Genomic DNA, 25,354 nt, shown 5'->3' on the forward strand with positions numbered 1-25,354 from the left:
ATGAACTTTGAAGTAAATATGGGATACTATATTGATAAAATCCGTTGCTGTTAATATGATAAGCTACAAAAAACATTACAAAACTAAGGGATTCAAATCGAAGGTCATTGGGGCATGGGATCCCCTTAATGGGGCTCCCTGGCGCCAATGACCTTAAGCAATATAGTATCCCATATTTACTTCAAAGTTCATTGTCTTTGAGATATTTGGCATCAAAGTTGAACAATTTCAGCCCAAAAAACGGGTTTTCTGACCATAACTTTTGTGCTAATTAGTTTAAAATTAAAATCTCTGACCAGTTTTTAAAGACTTTCTTTTATAGACGAACCCAAATATGTAGATTTCGTAACATGTAAGGATCCTTCACAGCAATCGAGTAAAAAAAAAAGTATTAATTTCTTTCAAAATCCGGCAGACAAGTCACGTTTGTTGTATGGGAGCCCCACTTAAATATTTATTTTATTTTGTTTTTAGTATTTATTGTTATAGCGGCAACAGTTCATCTATCACGGTTCATGAGATACAGCCTGGTGACAGACGCAGACAGACGGGCAGACGGACAGTGGAGTCTTAGTAATAGGGTCCCGTTTTTACCCTTTGGGTACGGAACCCTAACAAGGTATCGACCGTCGGGTCGGTTAAGACTGTTGAGCATATCGTATGAGAAATCTAAGCACTCGTCGCATAAGGTGTTGGTGACTAGTACTAGTAGGATTGTCATTGGAACAAGACATTGTTTTTCGTGCGACGATAAATCATTGCTGATGGCCCTGAATGTTAATGCAGAATGATTCATTCTCGAGATGATCGCAATTTTATACGATAGCTTACATGGGACAATGGAATTGTATGGTTGATGACATCTCTCTATAGGGTATTTGACAACATTAAAAATATATAACGAATTGCTGTCATCCTGAAAGATAATAAACTAATAAAGTATATTTCACTATATTTGAATGTAAATTATGTTTATTTTTTGGAAAATAAACGCAAGAAAATTTAATATTTTTTGAAATTTCATCTGGGACGTGAACGCTCTGTGATTGGTCAACGCTCGGATGACGTCACACGCGGGTAAAAATTCTTGATTGCCTTGAGTGTTTTAACTGTTTTATTTGTATTTAGTTAATTTTAGTTATTGTTCCACAGTTTTCTGATATATATTTCGATTTATCCGTATATCTAGTAGCACAATATTCATAAGAATCTCAAAATGGAGCCGAAATATGTGAAAGCTGAGCTGATAGCGCAACCTACCAGACATACGCATTAATGGTTACACTTTTCTTTAAAGATAATCCGGATTACTATGCTGCGGAACTTAGAAATGTAAAAACATTTCGATTTCGATAATACGAATACGACGACGATATATATATAGGTATATAGAATACGATGACGAGAATAATATCTCCATACTGCACTTTAGTTTGAAAGAAAAAGTATGCTATTAACTACCTACTAATGCTGAAAGAGCTATGTTATGAGGTTATGTAGTAATACAATAAATACCTAGATCTTGTTTCGTTAAATAACAAAATCCGCTGCTTTAATTACCATATTTATTTACAGTTAAATATTACTTACATCGAAGTGGTCTTCACACATAAAAACATTTATATGCGCTTAAATGCTCTTTGGGTCTCTTCGCGCTAGTTTTAACCACATTTTTCTTTTTTTGGGATTCGTTGGAACGGAAACAAACAATTTATCTGGATTTTTTATAGTCGTACTTAAACATTGCGGCACTATACACCATTTATATATACCATTTTACAGTGAAATAATCAATTCAATGCACATTAACCATAAGATTTACTTAGGTCATTGACTGAGTTTACTCGCGTGTGACGTCACACGTGTAACGTGATTAGCCCCTGCAAAAACAGCGTTTAAGGCGCGTTCAAAATAAATAAACTAACATTGTTTTTTTATATTTAATACAGGAAATTTCACGGAAATATTAATGTAGTGTAATTATTAAGTCATTAACAATAAATTAAAACCATTTTCAAAAATTAGTCAAATAGCCTATTGGTAAGTCCTTATCTCTAGCAGAATAGATGTGTGGCATCTTCTCTATGTCTGTCAAAGTCGTGCCTCAAGATTCTGACAGATGATGTCAGTATAGCCACTAACTATACAGGGTGTTTTTGAATTATCGGCAAAATATTGCTGGTAATAAAAAAACCGGCCAAGTGCGCGTCGGACTCGACCCGGGGGTAGCCCATTTCTTATTAGGGTTCCGTACCCAAAGGGTAAAAACGGGACCCTTGACCCTATTACCAAGACTGCTGTCTGTCTGTCTGTCCGTCTGTCACCAGGCTGTATCTCATCAACCGTGATAGCTAAACAGTTGAAATTTTCACAGATGATGTATTTCTGTTGCAGCTATAAGCAACAAATACTAAATTTATATGATTTTCATGTCAACAATTTTTGTTTTGTACAATAAAGTGATTTACTACTACTATACTACTACTAAATACTAAAAACAGAATAAAACAAAATATTTAAGGGGGGGGCTCCCATACAACAAACGTGATTTTTTGCCGTTTTTTGCGTAATGGTACGGAACACTTCGTGCGCGAGTCCGACTAGCACTTGGCCGGTTTTTTTTTCTTACAGGGGGCTTCGAGGGAGTCTTGATAGATCTTACGTAAGATCACAAAACTGCTCGGAGGGGGTCCAGAAACTGGCATTAATCGTCTTACCTAATAAATAAATGGCGCATTAAATCAATTGAGTGATTTGTACGGAAATACTAGCTACATATTAAACACAAGATTAATCACCAAATAAATTTAAGTAAGTTAAGCGATTTTCACGGAAATACTGCCTTAACTGCCGCGAGTCTGACAAATAGTAACCTAACAATGTGTCGTTATTTACCAAAAAGGCTTTCACCGTGAACTCCAGCCAGTACATGAAAATGTAATATTATCTATGCAAATTCTTTAGTACATAGTACGTTTTCGATCCGAAAGACGGTCTTTTGTATGGCTCAGGACTGATGTTCACAACGCTTTAGCAAGTGATGACCTTTTTGGCTAACCACAATATGGATGATTTTCGATTAGGCACAGTTGTTTTGAATCATGAGGTCTAATTAAATTTGTTCATCACAATACTATTGTTTAGTAAATGTTGTGAATAGTTGAGGTCGACGTGTGCCAAGAAAGAGCCATGAATTTGTATGTTAATGGGAATGACGTTGGCTCCGGGTGCGTTTATATCATGACTATATCATATATCTATATGTATATGTGCCTAGAGTTTGACTCTGCACGGCATTTGGAGTGTGGAAATATCATCATTAATGCCAATTTTCTATGAAAATTATTATGACGTTCATAATGACACTCCCTCACTTTGTTCTGTTAGGTGCAAAGAGCTTAAACACTCTATGAGCTTTCTATCGTGATATTAAGTCCCCGGCAAGCTCAGCCGAATTTCACCTTCCCGTACAAAGTTTGTAAGAAAAACTTAAATTCGCTGTATTTTTTTAATATGGTATCTGAAGCTACATAAACTAATTACAGGCAATAGATATACCTTATCCTATTGTAAGTACAAAGTTTCAGAGCAATCTAGCTAGTCGTTTTAAAATGAGAGCGTAACTACGTTTGTATGGAGAACCGAGCTTGCCGGGGACTTAAAATTACATACTCGTATCGTAAAATATATTTTGAACCATATTTGCCACAACGCGGTTATCTCATTAAATATATTCTTAAATACGTCATACGTCAGTTTATATGTATACTTTCCGCAATGCCAATGGGAAATGACGTAAGTCTTGTATGACGTATTAATATTGTTCATTAATAGGTAATATTGAACGTTGCTCCGTCGATTTGTCATTCTGTTAGTCAACGGACCAAGCTAACTTTGGAGTGACACCGTGTGGGAAATGTAGGAATGTAAACGTCAAATTCCTAGAAGATATGGCATTTATTGTGACACGTCCACAAATTGTCTCTTACGCTGGTATTCCAACTGTCCAATTTATTTGTCCAATGTGTATTTGCGTCTTACATTTTGCTTAGTGAAAGAGTAAGACGAAATGCACATTGTATTGGAATACCAACCTTAGATGGGCTCTAAATACATAATTCATATTAAAGGTGCCGTGGGTTCATTCAACAGTTTCTGAAATTGTAACAATTTTTGCACAAAAGCTAAAAATATGAAAATTGCTTCTAAAAATGCGCACTTTGTTTTAGATCGAACTCGTGGATAACTTTTTTTTCTTAGCCTATTTGAGTGTCTACTGCTGGGCAAAGGCCTAGCCCCTGGGCTATAACCGCGAAAATCGAAGTTCGCAAATTGCGGGCATTTTTCCCTGTCACTCTAATTACACCTTCATTGGAGTAAAAGAGAAAGATCCCCGCAATTTGCGAATTTCGGTTTTCGCGGTAGCCCCTCTGTTCTCCATAACTCTCGATTTTGTGCTTCCTCCGGCCAGTTGTAAAGGAAGGTGTCAAAATCATCTCGTCATCTTCTCCTGGGCCTGCCCCGCCCACGCTTCTTTAACTTTTTTTGTTATAAAATAATAATGATATCCGCGATCCCGGGTCATGATATGCGCGGCTCTTCGCTCTGTGCTTTGCGAGCTGCGACCTGGGGCCCTAACGCGAACCACGTTCGACGTGTTGCCTCCCTGTCCCACTTATGTACGAATTTACAAGTGCGACAGAGAGGCAACACGTCGAACGTGGTTCGCGGTAGGCCTTCCGAACTCACGGCGCCGCGGCGCCAATGTTTTCTTGAGGCGACCTACTCACTATGCGTTGAGAACAATATTAATTGCAGAAATAATATAAATGCAGTTTGTCATATGAATACTTAAACCTGTTCACCCGGGCTATTAAATTAAATATTGACATTTCAAGTCAACTTTTACTATAGGAAATTAACCTCGCGAAGTAAGGTTTCGCTCCGAAATTTTAAGTTTGATGATGTAACCTGAATGATTTTGATTTGATTATTATTTACTAAAGTTAGTAGCAAAAGTTTCGATTAGTTTTATGACTACTAGGACAAATTACCGGGCAGTCTTGTCTAGTATAGTTTTTTATGACTATGACAAGTAATTTCTAGGATTAATACTTATGTTTATATGTTTCATGGAAGTGACATGACACATAATACCTACGAAAACTATACCATACTTTTAAGATGTTGGGATTATGAATTGTATGCATGAGGTTTGTAGAGTTAGAGGACCTTCAGCAAACTACAGTAATTACACTAATTATAGTATGCATGAATTTAAAAATAAAATAAAGTCCTATACTTAAGAATATTGCAATACCCCTGAAATGCAATGGATTACCTTTATCTTATGTGCAAATAAATGATTATGATTATACAGGAAAACTTCATTATAAACTGAAATAGATATCATACACTAAATAAATAGAGACCAAGTGCACCGGTGGCCGAGGCGGGAATCGAACCCGCGTCTTCAGCTTACGCGGCTAACATCCAGACCATCTAGGCGCTCTAACCAACTCTAAGGGCGAACAAAAAATATTTCATTAATATAATTTGATTTGTTTCCTAGTTGAAAAATTCATTAATCTAATTTTTCCTTCGATCACGTACTCCACTGTCGATCTTGCAGTATTCGCCATAACGATCCTGATTGTCCTTCCTTGTGTTCTTTACCTTTTGCGACTTGCGACCCTCTGGTCCTATTTTGAAAACTTGGCACACTTTATTTACCTTGTCATGACTCAATAGCATTGTATCATTGCAACCTTAGGTATCCCTTCGAAGCCTACCAATTATCATTGTGAGTCATCATGACATGAGTCATGGTCATGACTTGTCACTGACCTTAGATACTATGTTGATATAATCAATAGGAAATCGTGTCGATTCAATCATTGTGGTCTTCAGGATATGAAACAGATTCACTATTATATAGAGCAGTGGATAAGTTCTTAACAATCCTAACCTTTCAGTGATAAGGGATCACTTAACTTTTGTTTTTTGTTTTTAGGGACCACTAACAGTCTGTGGTTGAGTACCTATGAATAAAGTCAACAAAGGATTGATCTATTTATAGCTGGCAACTTCATATGCTCAGATGCTTTAAGGGGATCCCATGCCCCAATGACCTTCGATTTGAATCCCTTAGTTTTCTAATGTTTTTTGTAGCTTATCATATTAACAGCAACGGATTTTAGCAATATAGTATCCCATATTTACTTCAAAGTTCATTGTTTTCGAAATATTTGGCATCAAAGTTGAACAATTTTAGGCCAAAAAACTGGTTTTCTGGCCATAACTTTTGTGTTAATTAGTTTAAAATTAAAACCTTAGACAAATTTTTAGAGACGTCTAAGATGAACCCAAATATGTAGATTTCGTATAAGTAAGATCTTTCACAGCAATCGAGATACGAAAAAAGTGTTTTTTAGACCATGTTTAAAACAATCATAAATAAATAAGTATTCATTTTTTTCACAATCCGGTAGACAAAAATGGAGATAAAAGATTGATGAACCGATAGCCGCTTGTCTTATAATTCTATATGTAGTGCAAAAGTAGGAGATACGATTCAAAACTTGTCAAAAATCGATGAAAACCTCAGGTAGCCCCTTAATTGAAAACCTCTCATGTAAAATAATAACTATACTTTGATCAATAATTCTATGTAATCATAGTCTTACTTGGTAGATGTTTCGTGATATTTTGTATGCTCTATTACGTAGTAAAAAGGAAAGTAAGACTTTAAAGTTAAATTTTCTCATTAAGCATCGAAAGAATCCAGTTATTATATTATAAGCAAATGTTCATTGATCGTATAAAATATGTAAACTCTAATACAATTTCGTGCTTCGAAATTGACAATTGGTGTACACCTGTGAAACGTTTAGTAATAAGTCTTATACCGTCTTAAATCAACTTTCATTAAAATATTATATAATGTGCCATGTATACCCTAATTTCAAGCACCCTAAAAATTTGAAGCGTGTACACGACACGAAGTAGCGCCCTCAATTAGGTCAGACCAATCAATCGTTAGGTCACTCGGCAAGGACGGTGTCCAAAAAGTCTCAGACAAGGACCGACGGTACACTGAGACATACGTAAGGCTATTTGTTTTGTCGTTTAGATAATAATGTTGTCAATTCTTAAAAAATAGTGAATCGTAAACTTGCTCAACATTGCCTGTTGTGCCAAACATTACGAGTACATGGCTTGTAAAACAGGAATTCTCTGCCAAATAGTTATCTGTCTGTATCTATCGCAATTTTAAGGAAGGTTTCGGTAACACAAGCTCAAGAACCTAAACACGTTATTATTTTTCTCCCTTGGGATAGTTGGGATATTAGCACTTGCACGTTAATCGCAATGTACCTAAATTATAAGTTCGATAGTTGCTAAGGTTCATTTGAATTAGAGATGGGCCGAATATAGACTTTGCCGAATACCAATATTCAGCTGAATATTTGGTTCAGCTCATACCGAACTGGATATTCGGTTGGGCTAAAACTGCCTAAAACCAACGCCTACCTATATATAGGGGCCCACTGATTATCAGTCCGCCGGACGATATCAGCCTGTCAGTTGTTCGGAACTGTCAAATTTTGTTCTAACTGACAGGCTGATATCGTCCGGCGGACTGATAATCAGTGGGCCCCTTAAAACGCTAAAAACCAAAGTTCATTCAGGTCCGCGGTCTGCACCCATAACGTGTTTTTGACTCTTCTCCCGACCCACCGGGAATGCTTATGAAAAGATACGTCCACTGATGCGCAATTCGCCACACGACTAAGCGCGCTTGTGTAACTAAATGCGATTTTGACTCCAATGTATCGTCCGCAATCGTAGTGCTCGTAAGGCCGGTCTTTACGAAGTAATATATATGTCTATGGTTAGAACTAGATGATATTCTATCTGGCTTGGGACATAAAGATAACGAGTTTTTAAAAGGGACAGTGAAATAATAATCACAGTATCAAGTAAAATTGCAATTTTCAAAATATTTCTATGACTTCGTAACCTCTACTGTCTGGGCGAACGTAAAATTGTATCGTACACGAGTACCTAATAGTGATTATTAGTAAACAAACTGAGTCATAATAACCGACACGTAATATAAATAAACATGTTAGTCATCATTGAGGTTATCTCGTAACTGCATATACTGCAATCTTGACCGATGTCGTTGGTTTTACTTTCCTTTATGAATCATCATCATCACAGTACCTAATTTAAGTTTACATGTAGGTAATATGTTCTAAAAAGAGGCAATTCAAAATATATATTCAAAGTTAAGTTTTCATACACCTATTAGAATAATTAATTGGTAATATAAGAAGTTATTGCAACTGAAACGTGTCTAGTTTGTTATGAGACACAAGACCATTCCTAACATTAAATTTTCAGATTCAAAAACAAAGCATAGGAAATTAAATATGTATATCGCTCTTTTTTGGCTTATCTCTTAAAATACAAAATGACAATAAGAGGTGTGAAGTGTAAACCATAATCATAATTAACCCGCCCAGGTTTCCCACATCTTTACTTAAAGAGATAAGGCGGGGCGGGTGGGGCTGGGCGAAAAGTGTAGTACGTAACAACTTCATTTTTAGTTTTAAAGTATGGATGGCAGTGAATTTGCAGTGGTTACAAAATTTACTATGACAGTACCGCTCTATCTTATTATATCCCCTTTGGTAAAACGTAAGCTTATCTCTGAAGCCTATTATAGCACACAAGACTACATGAATGATGAAACACCGTGGGATTAAGTGTGATTGAAAAGAATTAATTATTTATTATTATGTTAATAATGATGAAATTGATAATTCAATGAATTAGGTAATTAGGTAATCCGTATTTTTTGACATATAGTCTTTTATTCTAGAAAATTTCTAGACTAGTATTTTTTATACAATTTTGGTGTTTGACGATCCTTTTGTAAAATTTTTAAGAACAATAATAACTGCATCAATAAATTGCTCTGATATTTAGATTAAGGTAATACTTATTTGTAAAACTTGACAATTTAAAAGTGCTTCTTGCTAGGCCTATTTGAATAAAGAATATTTTGACTTTGACTGAATATCCTAGCTAAACTACAAGACGTAATTTCAACAAGATCTATTTCATTTCCAGAGCTCTTCAGACTCGGTGCTAACTGGTGGCGTGGCGGAACGTGTCCAGAACATGCAAGCGCCTGTCGCTTCCACGCTGCACCGCAACAAGAGTGCGCTGCATTCTGCTAATACCCCTGCTGCGCTAGGTAAGGCTACCAACACTGGTTTAGTTACCCTTTACAACTAGTAATGACCTGTTGAAAGGGTAGAGTTGTGCATGCTCGTTCACTGAAAAGATCGCTCGCTAGTACAATCTCACAACTGTGCTAGTTCGGTCTTTTAGTACTGTAGTACGCAGAGAGAGTCGACGTTTAGTTTTAGTTCGGTCGGATGAGTCTCTCGGTCCTCGCTCCCATTCTGTTTCGTTCGCGTGTAGTGTACTAAAACCACAGATTAATAAATAGTTACTACGTAACAGATACATCATTCCCATACAAAAGCCAAAATACCTACGCTATAATAGCCTACAAAATCTTAATAATAATACCTGCTATAACGACTAAAGCGTACTAAGAGCAGAATCATTAGTTCGGTCTAAGTGGAGTCTCAGTGGAGGGAATCGTATTTTATTTTATTTTAGTACACGTACTACACAAGCCTATTAAAGGGTAATAATGATAGAGTTACGGGATATCTAAGAATGTTTATAACAGATTATTTGAGAGTGCTTGAACAGATAATGTTGTGACTTGTAATGAGGATCCCAGTAAGACTCAGAATATGCTATTCGTTGCATTCAGTAGAATTACCAACGCTGCTGCACTAGGTAACAACTTCAGATTATTTATTCTATAATCAAAGGGTTAAGCGGTGAACCCTGATAAGTCGAGGAAACGGGTTTTTGGACCAAGAATACGACGTGACGTGTTTTACTCGTACCTCGCACCCCCTCATTTAATTTATTCCATCAACTTTTGACCGCGAAATAACTAGAAAGAAGTTTTTTTAATTTCATTCTTTTACAAAGACAGAGACTATAATTTTTAAGTGACAAGGTTCTATCTAACATCTTAGGTAGGTACTTGTATGTCGTAGTTCCATTAGAGAACTCATTCAAATTTACTAGAATTCATTCAACTAGAAATACTTCTAATAGTTCTAGTGTAGACTGCGAAATGCGAGTGGAGTACTGTAAATCTCAGGAGCTAAGCGACTGACCGAGGGTCAAGGCGTGCCCCTAGGGAATGCAGAATATCCAAGAAAAATTGGAAATCAATAGTGCAGAATTTTCAGGAACTATGATTGAATTCCTTTTGATTTGAAATCGAATGAAACAAATTAAATGTAACTGTGTCTATTAAAAATGGTTTATATTATATCGAAGTAATTAGTCCTACGGGTAGGACCTTGGGCTTTTGGAGGGTATTACATGATTATCTTTGTTATAACTTGAGGTCTCATATTTTAACAAATGTTTGTATGTTCCAGGTGGCAGCATGACGTCACTAACCTCAGCCCCCACAACACCGACCCCCTGCGCGTCCCACTCCACCTCCGACTTATCAGAGCGGCCTCGGATCAGCCACGGCAAGCCGAACCTCGCGCCGCGGCCGCCGGCCAACCCGCCGGATCGGCCGAGCCCGCCGCCCAAGAAACTTAACATTAATGGTGGGAAGATGGCCGGCAGGGCGCAGAGCATGCGAGTGCCCAGGTGAGGAAACTCTTTTCAGTGCTTAGTGTATTTTTCAACATATCATTTGATATTTTCCAGTAGCTTTTTGGTGAAGGAAAACATCGTGAGGAAACCGGACTAATTCTAACAAGGCCTAGTTCCCCCTCTGGGTTGGAAGATCAGATGGCAGTCGCTTTCGTAAAAACTAGTGCCTACGTCAATTCTTAGGATTAGTTGTGACGCGGACCCCAGGCTCCCATGAGTCGTAGCAAAATGCCGGGATAACGCGAGGAAGATGATGAGTGTCTTTTTCAACATATTCGATGTCTTTTTTTTAACTGGCCACCATATTGTCAAAGCTATCTACGTTGATTGTCCACTTTGTATTTCGGTTCTTATGTCATCGCTTACGGCTAGTCGATTATCAATGAGATTCATACTTTATCAAGTTTATCTATAAGTCATATCAGATTCGTTCGTGGCCTTTTAGTACACACATAATATTTCACACATTTCATTTTGCAGTGTTTTAAATACCAGTTTTTATACTTTGTCAGCACAAGAATTAGGACCAGTTGTTTCAATCATCTGTGATCGTAAGTTACATTCGATAAAGTGGTTTCACAGTTACTTCTATGAAATTACGGTTATAGGCGCCATATTTAACGTTAGCCCGACTGTAAGCTGTCTCTGAGTGCAAATACAATTGTGGTTTTTATTAAGTCTCGGGATAACCGAAGTGAACATGACAACTGTGCAACAATTATCCAACCACAAAGTAACAAATGAAGCGAGAGGACAAGCTAGTTCTACCGTAGCGATCGCACCGCACCACACATCACCACAGCAGAGGAGCGACCTATTTTCTCGCGCATAAGAAGATATAAATCCCGAGTGAATAAGATAGATGCTTACTATTTATTTTATTTTTTTACTGTTGATCACTGACTGTTTACACTGTCGGCGAATATATTTTAAGTATGTCGAAGAAAACCTTCGCCCGTGATGAAAATTGAGGGCTACCGTTTTTGTGCTCACCAGTTGGCGCCACTGTAGATGGAGGTCCAGAAAAACAGATCTCAAAATTCTTTTATTTATGCTTATTTTTATAAAATTAATACGTTCACAAAAACAAACACATAAGTATTTGAACGTTTAAATGTGCCATTTTTTCAACCTGTGTAATTTTGCATTTATTTTAGTTGGCACTTTTTTTAAACCACTAACATTTATTGAGCTATATCTATTGTTTACCATGATTAATCAAAGATGGACAAAGATTTACCACAATTATGAATAAGTAGTGAAAATTTTCGATAAAAAAAAGCTTGAAATCCCCAAAACTTCTATGCATTTGACATTTTGAAAGCCCTCCATCTACACTAGCGTCCCTAGCGGCGAAATTTAACGCGGTAGCCCTCATTGATCGCTGCCAGTCAATCATCTGTTTATCTCGATACTGTTACAGGTCGCCGCCGGTGTCGCCGCCGTCGCCGGGGGGGTCGCGGCCGCCGCAGCTGCCGCCCACCAACCCACCCATCGGGACCAAGAATCCGGCTTCACATTTCGGTAAGACGATCCTTTCTTTGTTTCTCATTAATGGAGAGAATTTGCGTATATTGCGAAAGTTTTAAATTTTTTTTTTTTTTACTTTATTTAGAACACAAACAGTCACATATACAAATGGGTTTGAAGTACAAATGTACTTAACATACTTAAGAAAACAGACCTGGAGGTTCATTAGTAAGTACATAATGTTAACATACACACTAAACAGCAAAGATAAAAAGGAGATAAAAGAAAAAGAAAAACATGAGCCTACGGTTGTCCTACCGGAAAGCCGGAAAGTTACATATACATTTACTTATTTATATTTATACTTGACATATTAAAACAACTTATGTCTAAGTTTCATTCTAAGACTAGACAGGGAAGTGTGAAAAGGATCAATGTCATGTAGGTGCTTATTATAATAATTTGGGACTCGTCTGAAAAATGTGTGCCGAGCGTAATTCTTGCGGGCAAAGCTGATATGAAATAGAGGTCTAGAACGTAGGGGTTGGTGCGGACAACTGAAAGTGACTAATTCTAAGAGATTCGGACATTTTATCACACCTTTAAGAATTTTAAACAAGAACATTACATCTAAGTAGTGTCTTCGGTTATAGAGGGAAGGAACACAAAAATGCTTCGCTGCTGACGAAGTGCGTTCGAAGTAATTACCTGTCCTGTAACAAAGTGATATAAAAAAAATATTTTGGATCCTTTCCAGGCGATCAATATGGACTTGGTACTGAGGTGTCCAAACAACACAACCAAATTCTAGTATACTCCTAACAAAGGAATAGAAAAGTAGTTTATAGGTATTGGGGCGCCTGAAGGGCTGTCCAATTCTGAGAATCATCCCCAACTTCTTATAAGCTCGCTTACATATATTATCAATATGTAGACTAAAATTCAATTGCGAGTCTAAGGTAACACCTAAGTCCCTAATGGAATATACCCGGGCTATATTTCTTCCAGCTAAAGTGTAATTGAAAATTAACGGGTCATTTCTACGATTAAAACTGATTATGAAACATTTATCAGTATTTAAGAAAAGCTGATTATCTGAACAGTAGAGTAAAAAGTTATCTAAGTCATGCTGTAATGCACGGCAATCTGCTTCCGAGGACACAGCTTTGTAAATCTTTGTGTCATCTGCATAGACGAGGTGCTCAGAGTTCCGAAAACAGGATGCCATGTCATTGACATATAAGATAAACAATAAGGGACCAAGGTGCGATCCTTGGGGTACTCCGGAAGGTATAGGAAGAAAGCATGAAGTATAACCCTTCAAGGCAACCGCCTGACTGCGATTGGACAGGTAAGACTTTATCCATCTAAGGAGGTCGCCGTGTATACCGAGCTCAAAAAGTTTCTTGATTAAGTTATTGTGATTAATTTTATCAAAACATTTCGAAAAGTCAGTATACACGACGTCCACCTGACAGCCAGAAGATATCCTATTGATAATGAAATCGGTAAACGTCAGGAGATTTGTATCAACGCTACGACCCTGACAAAATCCGTGTTGGCTAGGCGCAATGTGTTGAGAGAAAGCAGAAGTAATTTTGTTGTAAACGATTTTTTCAAAGATTTTAGCAAATATGTTTAATTTACTAATGGGCCTGTAATTAGTAACCACGTGCGCATCGCCACTTTTGTAAATTGGTGTTATCAAGGCTTTTTTCCAAGAGGAGGGAAAGTGACCATGAGCTAAAGACTTAATAAAAATTTGAGTTAAAGGCATTGCCAATTCACGGGCGCACATTTTGATAAAAAGGGGGTGAATCAAATCAGCACCACTGCCCTTTTTAATATCTACTCTTTCTAAAAACTTGAAGACGCAATCCTCGGAAATATCAACGGTATTAAGATCAATCAGGGAATCATTAGCTACATGCAAGTAATCGGGTAAGACAGAAGAATCAGTAACAAACACAGAGTTAAAATATCTATTAAAAAAAATTACTAATTGTGTTACCATCTTTAGAAATTTCACCAAGGTAAGACATTTGGTCGGGAACACAATTACTAGGGAATTTTGACTTCATAAATGACCAAAAATAAGTAGGATCACTATGTATTCTGTCTTCAGCCAATGAAATAAAATTATTATAGCATTCGGTGGCTAATTTGTGCTCCCTTTTTCTCAATAATGTAAATTCCGCCCTGTCAAGAGGATTACCGTATATTTTCCACCTTTTATGAGCCGATAGTTTTTGTTTGCGAACTTTTATTAGTGCACGAGAAAACCAAGGAGGATATCCAGTGATACTGTTAACGCTTTTATGTGGAATATGACTGGCAATAAGTGTTCTAAGAACCGAATAAAAATAAGTAACTGAATCCTCAACATTCATGTTATTCAGACACGACCAACCGGTCTCAGATAATTCCTTGCGGATAAGGTCATAGCTGCCGCGGTGAAAAATCGGTCTAGTACATTGATTAGGCAACAAGCGCGGTAAATAACTCATTAAGTTTAGGGCCAGTGAAATATTCAAAGCCTTATGTTGCGGATCCTCCCGCGTAAGCGGTGACGAGCAGGCACTAACCGTGCAACCGGCATTGGCCATTACTAGATCCAGCACACGTCCATTTATATTAAAACAATTGTTATATTGGTTTACTTCAGTTAGAGCGATGAAGTCGGAAAGAACTATAGCAGTTGGATCTTCACTAGTCTCAATATTGAGGCGATTTGAATCCTCACACAAGGACCATGAAGCATAAGATACATTAAAATCACCTACAAGGACGAAAATATCTTCTGGGTAGGTATTCATTATCCTAGCAGCATTGTTTGTTTTATTTTTAACCTTGTTTTAATTTGTACCTCTCACATCAAACATATCAATGTTGTAAATGAATCGATCTGTGTCTGCAGGCACAATGCGAGCGCCCCGCGGGCTGCGGCCGCCCGGCGTGTGTCCGCCGCCGCCGCCCGGCGCGCCGCCCCCGCCCCCGCCCACGGGCGCTCCTCCCCCGCCGCCCGCGCGCAACGCGTCGCTAGCGCAGCCCCCGCCGCCGCCGCCGCCTCATCACAGGCAACACGTCAGTATAATTACCCTTCACTTCATGTATACTCTGATTAACCAACTGTCAACTAATTTAAAATTTCCATGGGATATTTAAGTGCCAGTTGCACCGTCCGCAATTGACAGACTGATCAACGTCACCGGGCGCGCCGCGGCGGTTTACTATGAAACTTCCCATACAATAAAATTTAGCGAACTCTTTAACGATGACAAACAGTTGGTGCAACCGACCCTAAATCTGTCGCCTTTTTTTACTGACAAAGCTGGCTTGCTAGAGTAAAAACACAATGCATGCGCCTCAACCGCCGGGCTGTAATGCTTCACTAGTGCAGCCCCCTAACAAAATCTAGTAACATAGATAGCAAATGAGTAATCTATCACAAATATCACAATAATGTAGATATTAAAATAATATATGGAAATAATACGAATATACAGGACTTGAAAGTTTAAAAAAGGAAAAAAGTAAGGGTACCATTCGAGACCTTACATTTTATCCAAAAAAAATATTGTACGGCAACTATATACATAAACGCAATATTTCACCGACAAAAACGCAATTTTCTTATTTTGTCCATACATTTCGATCGAATTTAATTTGTACTTGTACAAGTACACGGGGACTTACGAGGCTATGCTAGGTCTATGAGAATAACGAATGAGCCCTTCCTCTCCAGAGCTCGCTGCACTCGGAGCCGGGCGCGCCGCCGCCGCCGGTGCGCGGCTCGTCGGTGCGCGCGCCGGAGCTGGAGGCGCGCTTCGCCGACCTCTTCCATCCCAAGCAGCGCTTCCCGCCCCCCGACCCCTTCCTGCGCATCGTCAAGGGCTACTCCAGCGCCACCGCCACCGCCACCGCCGCCGGTAAGTATGCGTGACTCTAAGTGCGTACTTGTAGCGTACGTGATGCGGCTCGTATGTGCGTGCCATTGACGGTCTAGCTAACGCGCCCGTTACTTTCAATAATACTAACTTGTTATGCCAACAGCTTCACAGGAACGAAGCGAACAATTTTTTAAAACTACTTATATATAAAAAAAAACAGATAGCTAAGAAATAATAATAAATAATATAAATATATATAGAGATAATAAATGTAAAACAATTATCTCGACGACATATTTTTGTTCCTACAATAATGGTAACCGGAAAAAAATAAGATTTTCAGTGAAACGTACGTACGAGGTGCATCTCGTCCAAAAACCGAAAGGCATTTTTTGTTCTATAATCTTATTTCACGAACTATGAACCACTGAATTCTATTTTGCATAATAATGCGAAGACAATGGAGAAGCGATTGCCGTAATACATTTATTTAATTATAATCGATCTGACGAAAACTTAATACTTAGATCAATTATTTTTACTGGGTATTGCTGAGTGCTGTTACAGTTTTCATAATTTATTCCGAAACCTATTCTAACCTCCTGCCTCGCGTCATATACGTAGCACACGAGCCCAAACTTATTGTCATTTTCATAGAGCTAAATTGACACTGGCAAATCTCTGCCTTATTTGTCTGGAAGAAAAATTAAAGTTCTTAATGTTTCTAAAATGTAATATGTGCTTCATATAGTACATGCGAAATCAAGTACTTAGATAGTCCTCAAATTTTGTTTAATGCTTTCCGGTGTAGATTGTTCATAATAGAGTTCAGTGGCATACACTTGATGCTTGTATTTTAACATTATGTCAATTTACTATAAGTTATAAAAGTAGTGAACCGTACACAGTACACAGTTAGTGACAATTATACCTTATCTCGCTGCAATAAGGTTAACCGATTGCAGAACGAAGTTAAGACGAAACGTCGAAAAAGTAGTTAGTTCTAGACCAAAAGTTGTTTAGGAAACTTGTTGTTATACAAAGTGCACTTACTAAGATACAAGACGTTTTATTTAAGCATATAAATAGTGATTAAATGTATTACTATTATTTAACTTGAACTGCCTAGAATTATTCCATTTCGTTTATGTATACGCGCATTTGCGTAGATTTGTATCAAATTAGTAGGTATTATTATGTACATGGTACATACTATACAGTAAGTGCAATAGGTACAAGTCATGTGTTGACATAATAATTAGGACGTAGGTAGTTAGTAATAAGAGTAATTTTATATCGTTATCCGTTACATACCAAATTATCTAAACTTTTGTAGAAGTTTTACAAAATTAAGCCTTTTGCTTCCTTTTTCATTTTAAGTGAGGCATTTCTTACTAGTAAGTTATTGAAAACTAATTTTTAAAAAGATTATTCATATTAGTAAAAGGGCATTGCAGAAAAAATATCGAAGGCTTTTTAGTAATTATTTGTCAATTTCTTGTTTTGTAACTGTCAGAAATGCCTCAATGCACGATGCATGTCTAAGGGATAATATTTAGTTTTCGAATAATTTTACTATTGCACTTTTTGAGTATGAATATTTTCAAAGAAGTATTTCAAATTAAGTATCCCTATTGCTCATAACTTTATTTGTTTAAGTAAAAAAAAACTCCCATTTAAAAATTGCATTTATTTCAAAGTCTGAATTGAATTTGCATTTTTCACAAAGTGTTCTCACTTTCATCCACGTTTCAACATCTCACAACCACTGAGTGTTTCACTGATCATCGAAATTTCAAATTAACGTCACGGGAGTTTGGTTCCATTGGCCTCAAAATTCAGTCATTTCAGACCAAACATATATTTGTTAGTAAGTTTCTATTAAGGTAGAATAAACTATTTTTCTTAATGAATATGTAGATGTTTAATTATGTTTACGTTGAGTCATTATATTAATCGTATGTATATGTAGTTTAGTCGCTGTAACGCAAAGTATTCTCCCGGCTGAGAGGTAATCGCTAGTAAATAAATATAAATATGTAATTAATGTTCATTCTCTTCTTGTATTTTTTGTCGTGTGCATGATATTAAAAAAAAAACTTATAATTGAATTGAAATTTGCTTTTATTTTGATACGAGAGTTGAACACACGCAAGAGTACTTATTTTGTTATAAATAGTAAACTGACAAACAATTTTATTTATTCCATACATGTTCTGTGATCTTCACTACCTAAGCCTATCAAAGTCGCAGTATTTATTTTTCCGTCCTAATTTTTTTTTACAAAAAAATGTTTGAAAAATAAACACTAAATGTTGCCGTTGTTCTACGTATTTTTTAAGCAATTTTCATCGGAAAAATTCAAATTAATTTTTATTTCTTTAATCGATAAGACCCACCCAAGGTGTAAAAAGTATACGATTAGCATTTTACTAGCGATTGCCCTCGTTAATTACTAATTAGGAATGTAAAGAATACGTATGTCGTTTGTGATCTATTATTTTAATAGTGAGGTGCCATGTACTGCGAATTTGTGTAATTGTTGACGGCTTGAAGTTATTCACATTATAATTTTAGTTCAAAAGGTTGCAGCCTTTCTTACCTAGCGTAATAATTTTGTTCACGATGTCATTCTGGTTAATCGAACTCGATAACGAATTATATTCGTTGATATCAATCAAAAAATCGTTAAAAAATATCAGTAGCCTTATTTTTTATATTTTGAAATTTAATTTGTACTATATAAAGTACAACGGGTTACTGACGATGTCTAGATCTAATTTTGAGAAAAGGCCATAACATCGCAAATTAGATACTGATTTTTATTTCGTTATTTGCACAGTTAAGAAATGAAGCGACCTTTAAAGCTTTTTGTACTGAGAAGCAACAGGTATTGTGATACAGTGATGTGGTACGATGCTTAATAATTATTTACATTATTATTTTTAAATAAAAGAGTAATTATTATTGAAGAGTTATCATGTATTTCATTCAACCTAACATTTTCGTTAATGCTTATTTTGTATTTGTTCCTTTCATGCTCCCAACGTATTTTGTTATCTTTTATAAAATTACTATATTTATTGTAGTTTGGTTTTATCTCTTTTTAATACAGATTAGGTACCATAGGCAATTTTTAATTGTATTTCCTAAGAATGATTCGCGATTTCGTGGTAGGTCCCATAGTAAAAGTTGCTCAGTATTATCCCAAAACCTCCCTGGCAACGGGAATGCACTAATTTTTTAGCCACCCTGTGTATATGGATAAATGATGTTTTTATTTGTATTTATTATTTTTATATGATTTTGACCCATGTTCTTTCACTGATATGTGTTAAAATTGTTAAATAACAAACGAAACCGTCAACGCCATCTGTGCAAGAATCAAATTTTCTTGATTCCCGAGGCACGTTTTTTCCTTAGACTTTATTCATCTTCTCTTATACGGAGTTACATAGGTCTTTGCCAAAAGTAATGTGGTACCTAACTGTATATTCAAAAAAATATTAATTTAGCAAATTATAAAGTTTAATAATAAGTATGACATGTATTTGAGCGGTAGTCGTCGCGTTGCTAGCTACCTATTGGTTGTATGATGTCGCCTGTCCGTAAGTGTTGTGGTCCTCAGAATGCGACAGCATGTAAGTGGGTAAGTTTAATTACTTTCTTAGAGCATGGTAGATTTATGTATTTACTTATTTAGGGCTCACTTGCATTGTTCTTTGTTTTGTAAAGGCAGTAGTTTATCATGACTTCAAACTCATAAAAGCGCATAGAAGCGATTTCTTGATTATTATTACGGTGCCATCAGGCTTAAACTTTATTACTTAAGTATTGAATAAGGTACAAGGATGTCGGCACCAAAAGAAGCAAGCAAACTATGGGGATTATACCGTTACCTAAAGGTAGTCGGTTTTGTGACTTACCATCGCTTCTATACGTTGAATGTCTTTTAAGACGTTTTCACGTTTTTTGAACCAAAATTCGCGCCATTAAAGGGTTTTTTGTTTTCGAATTTTTAATATTCTTACTATTCTAAGAGTTAAAGGACGTGGAGACAGAAGCTATTATATTAGTGCTGATTTACATTTGCACGCGCATCGCATGTCGTCTGCACTCTGCACCGTTGCACGGCACGTCCGCATGAGAACACTAGTTACGATATTGAAGAAAAAAAGCACAAGGAATATTCTGCTTTTTATATCCTTGCAATGACGAGAAGTTCCCTATCTTATTAGGTTATCAAAAGCCGTCACAAAGAATATCCCATGTGTTTTTGCCAATAACGATACTATTGCTAGGTAATTTTTACAAAATTACTACTCCAGCTAGATTGTGTCATAATTGAATGTTTTATAAAAATATCAATATCAGCTTTAGTGAAACATGTAATATATCACGAAAATGGTTTGGCTGTTCTTGTGTGCGTCAACTTAGGAGCGCTCTGGAGTTAATTGCGCACAAATATGTTCAACCCACTTTAGTGAGATAAAACTATTTCATAGTTTGGTTTTATAGGACTTCCATTATTAAAATTACCATAAGACGATAACAAATGTACATAATACTGATTTATATTAAAAGCTTGTTTATTCCGAATTGCTCTTAGTGACAGTATGTAAGTCGCCATCAAGTGTGGGCAAATATTTTACCTAATCTTTATTGGGTCCTCCATACAAGATAAAACGGCATTGAAATTACAATACCTATTTTTTTTTTAATTTAAGAATTTGTTTTTAAATCAAACGAAATATTTTTATATGAAAATGAATTAGGACTATGGGTAGGACATACGGCCTTCGTAAGCTGAATGTCCAATTCCTTGGTAATGATGAATCGTGTTTTGCTACTTCGATCCACCTATTTGATGGCCACTATACAAAAAAAAACAGTTTTCGAATTCTGTTTTTATCTGAATGTTGTGTCAGTTTTATTCAATGGGTATCGATAAACTAAATCACGTCAGCTTGCTTTTCTAAATCACTACCTCGTAAACCTAGTCTTAACTGTGATTATTCAGTTTGTCGATACTTACCTACCGTTTTTGTGTTTTATCCCAAATACTTACAATATGTGAATGTGCAGCGCGCGCGCACCCGACGAGCAAGGCGCAGGCGCCGCCGCCGCCGCTGGCCGTGCCGCTGGCGGGCTGGTCGGGCACGTCCAGCGCCTGCTAGCGAGCGAGGGGGGCGCCCGCCCCCCCGTCCGCCACCACCGCGCATCTCGTACCGGAATCCCACCCCGCGCACGCCCTGCTCTCCGTCGCCCACTCTCTCCTCTTCCCCGCCAACACCATCGCCACCAACAAGGATAAAAACCTCCTCCCGATTGAAGAAGTCACCATGCCTTCCGATGACGTCAGCGATTTGAGAGACGTCGTCGACGCCATCAACAAACTCTGCGACACGATGAAAACGTCCAGCTGCGACGAGGACACTTTCGAAAGCTGCTCCCGATCGGGCAGCGTCGATTTAGTCGACGCGCTCATAACTGAGGAGACGATCCCCGAAGAAACGGTCTTGGAAGAAGTCGAGAGCGACCCCGACTGGTACGTAGCGTGTCGCGTGGAAACGGCGGATCCGAGCGACGTTATATTTAAGAAAGTGGAGCATTACAATACGGACACGTGGCGACAATCCGTTTCTAGGCTAGAGGTGGCCTTTCCGGAGGATGTAGTCGTGAGTACCGCTGAGACGTATATAGCGGAAACGTGGAGAGATCTGCAAGCGGAAATTGAGAAAACCGAGCAGGATAGATGGAGTGAGTCTTCGAGGGTAGAAAGTTCAGAATCGGAGCAGAAAGCGCACGATAGATTGAATGAAAAGTCGACTATAGAAACGGTGATTCCAGATGAAGTATTGCAGAAAGCCAAAGCTGAGACGCAAGATAGATGGAGTGATCCTTCCTCGAGAGAAATAGTAAGTCCAGAATTCGTGGAAAGAGCGAAAGTAGAGACTCAAGATAGATGGAGTGATCCTTCATCTAGGTCAGAAATAGTGAGTCCGGAGATAGTGCAGAAACACGAGGGTTCAGTAGAGAGATGGAGTGATTCTACCATGTCCTTGCCGGGGCAGATAGAAGAGGAGACGGTGACGTCTGACGAGCGACAGGCTCATGAGAGCGAGATGTACTATACAGCTTCGTCTGAAGTGTCTTTGCTTTCCGATTTAGAGGGAGCTGATAAAGTACAAGAAGAGCCAGTAGAGAAGGAAGGTGATAGGAAAGAGTGTGTGATAGCGGGGCACGTGGCCGCGATGCGGGAGCGCTTCGAGAGCATGACGCGCACCAACACACCCTGCCCGGACCTCATGCGGTCCGCGTCTCCCGCGCTAGACGTCTTTAGAAACATTACGCCCTCCCCTGATCGTTTAGGATAAAAGTTAAGAGTACTCGAGGCCAATCTAAGTGACACTTGTTTATAGAAACGCCAAATAGAAACATATGGAAATGATCACGTGACTTTTCGTTCGCATATGTCCTAAACATTTTTACCGTTGTCGATAAACGAGTGTTTCTTTGTCTCGGCCCCATTAAGGAAGAGGTAGATTAGTTAGATTAAATCTTGAATTTTTAGGCTTGAAATAATAACCTTAATAGAGTACTTGAGATGTTAGAAAGTCCTATCGAAATATATCGTCAGGTAACAACCAAAACTCACTGACGATATATTTCTTCTTCTTCCTAACACCTCTTGTGCGGATATACTAGTTATTTGTGGTTGTATGGTGCATTTATTTTTAAGTATACGTGTAGTTGTAGGCTACCTTAGGTAGTCAGGGCAATAGGTTTTCATATCAAGACTTATTTTACGATAAGCGTTACTGTTATAAGGTATAACTAGTCTACCTCTTTTCTTAGTTATCATAGACAAGACGACGTACGTAGTTGAAAAAAATATCGTTGAGGTTTTAATAGTTAAATTAGATAGCGCCACGCCATATGATTTCTAGTAACTGGATTTGCAAACGTTAGCGCTTGATAATCTACTTGCTACGAAAATATATGGCGACTTGCAGCATCATTTAGCCTCGTCCTGCCCACCATACTTAGTGTAAGCCATTAAAATTTATACCAAATTGTTCAGAAAATAGGGTTGATTTTCCTTTGTGTCTCGTTTTAAATAAAATAAAAAAATTTAGTATAACCTCAACCTGTCCAGGCTTTTTATTTATAACTTGCTAAAAATGAAATATGTCCTTTAAAAATCACATTGGGCAGAACGAGGCTAGTACAGTTTTAAAACCGCTATATGATATATTCTTCAATAATGCACTGTGTTAAGTCTGTTGTCTATGTTAGGTATAGTTGTGGTGTGATTCAATTTTGTATCCCCTTTTTACGAAGTAACGAGTATTTAAAAGTATTGAGATGCAACCTTTGCTAGTCTTATGCGATAACACCAACAGTAACGAAAGTGCCAAGGGTGTTTTCACACTTAGTAGGAGGGTTGTGATTTTTTTTCGTAGCGTATGCATTTGTACGAATGCAGTAAGTCTTCTGATAGTCAAAAGGTTATGTCGCTAATATTATCTTAGGGTAGTTGTTTTAGAATTGCCCATATTCTGTCCCTACGTATATTTCAATTTTAATCTGAAATGTAACTAGTGACTGCATACATTTCTCACTGTCAGAAGATTCATAGGCGAAGCGAAGGGGTACATATCGGGAAGCTGCATAGTTTTTAGAAAATGTAAGGGCAACGTTTATATTATCTTCAGTATATTTGCAATTTACCCAGTGATAAGCGACATGTAACAGTACTAATTAATCTATTGTGATCTGGAGAAGCTCAAATTTTGTAGTTTTTTAATAAAGCCTTGAACTATTGCGTCAGACCAAGTATTATGTAACTGCTCTGATTAGCTTACGCTTTAAACTGAAGAGAAATGGGTAATACTCGGGCGTTCAAATCGATGTCATCATCCTAGTTGTTTCCACTCATGAGCGGCTAACCAAGGTGCCGTCTCTCTGTCGCACTTATATGGAAGAGTGATAGACATTACCGTTTCGTTTGCTACGGCGCAAACGATTGGTGTCTTGGCTAAGCCCCCAGAGCCTTAAGGAGTGTGCGAACGATTCTGGTGGCAGACCCTCAAACACACATGGTCCCTATTGCGATTAGGATCACGTTCCATCGCATAGGTTACTGCGTTCTGTAGATTAATCCAAGCAGTACATCGAGAAACTGATTTATACAGAGAGCGGAAACTAGATTGAGATGACCAAAACCAGCATGTTATTTCCCTAAATTCAGGATAATGATAGCGGTTCGAACGCTACAATATTAATAGGGGGCCTTACGCTGTCAATATGACGTCACGGCAGGACCCTGAGTTGATTGGATCGCCGCCATTTTATTCATAATCTGCTCTGATTGGCTGACGACTTATGCTTCCCTATTTACGCAATCGATTATATACTTATTATATAATTTATAAAAAGTTGCCATAAAAGTTAAACATTTGTTGTCAAATTATTTTATAGAAATCATTCGGTTACTTTATGACTTTTGTCTGTTGTGAATTTTGTACCAAATGTTTATTGGATGAAACAATTTATTTAATGGTGATATTAGTTGTATACAATATGAAATCTTGTTGTAATCCATGTACTTTAGTGTTATCAGTCTTCTAACAGTGTAGTTTTTAGTCCTAGTTATTATATAAACGTGTTATGTGTACAGACCAGACCTTTAACAATATACGGCTACTTAATACAATATTTACTTTATTTCCTCCTTCCAAATAAATAAAGATTCTTAAGAAGATTACGGGATTTTTTTCTCACAGATGAAAAAATATATTCGCAATATTAACTATTGACCAACAATTCTTTTTAGTGTTTAATACTAACAAAGAGGATATAATAAGATAGAGCGGTACTATCATAGTAAATTTTGTAACCCCAGTAAATTAACTGCCATCTATCGACACACCTTAAAACTAAAAATGAAGATTTATAAAAATACGTTAAAATGTATTTAAATATGGATAAATGATTTTTTTATTTGCATTAATTATTTTTATGATTTTGAACCATGTTCTTTCACTGATATGCGTTAAAATTGTTAAATAACAAATGAAACCGTCAACGCCATCTATACGACAGTAGGCCAAAGCTAGTAGCGCCCTCTGATCGAGAATCAAATTTTCTTGATTTTCGAGGCACGTTTTTTCCTTAGACTGAATTCATCTATTACCGAGTTATATCTATCT

The 25,354-nt window shown here is 37.3% G+C and overlaps 2 protein-coding genes across 2 annotated transcripts in view; both read left to right on the forward strand.

The window, feature by feature from the left end:
* Window positions 1–21,362, forward strand: part of LOC134745917 (WAS/WASL-interacting protein family member 1-like) — a 39,658-nt gene extending 18,296 nt beyond the window's left edge. The window contains exons 3-8 of the mRNA XM_063680027.1: window positions 9,142–9,268; window positions 10,551–10,773; window positions 12,203–12,303; window positions 15,167–15,333; window positions 15,995–16,178; window positions 21,225–21,362. Coding sequence (XP_063536097.1) covers window positions 9,142–9,268; window positions 10,551–10,773; window positions 12,203–12,303; window positions 15,167–15,333; window positions 15,995–16,178; window positions 21,225–21,316 — 894 coding nt within the window. The 3' untranslated portion in view covers window positions 21,317–21,362. The remainder of the gene's footprint in view (window positions 1–9,141; window positions 9,269–10,550; window positions 10,774–12,202; window positions 12,304–15,166; window positions 15,334–15,994; window positions 16,179–21,224) is intronic.
* Window positions 21,363–21,436: 74 nt separating this feature from the next.
* LOC134745918 (uncharacterized) lies at window positions 21,437–24,858 on the forward strand. The gene has a single exon (XM_063680029.1). The coding sequence runs from the start codon at window positions 21,482–21,484 to the stop codon at window positions 22,514–22,516; it is 1,035 nt and encodes a 344-aa protein (XP_063536099.1). The 5' UTR covers window positions 21,437–21,481; the 3' UTR covers window positions 22,517–24,858.
* The last annotated feature ends 496 nt before the right edge of the window (window positions 24,859–25,354 follow it).

Source organism: Cydia strobilella, chromosome 12 (assembly GCF_947568885.1).
Source record: "Cydia strobilella chromosome 12, ilCydStro3.1, whole genome shotgun sequence".
NCBI classification, from domain to species: domain Eukaryota; kingdom Metazoa; phylum Arthropoda; class Insecta; order Lepidoptera; family Tortricidae; genus Cydia; species Cydia strobilella.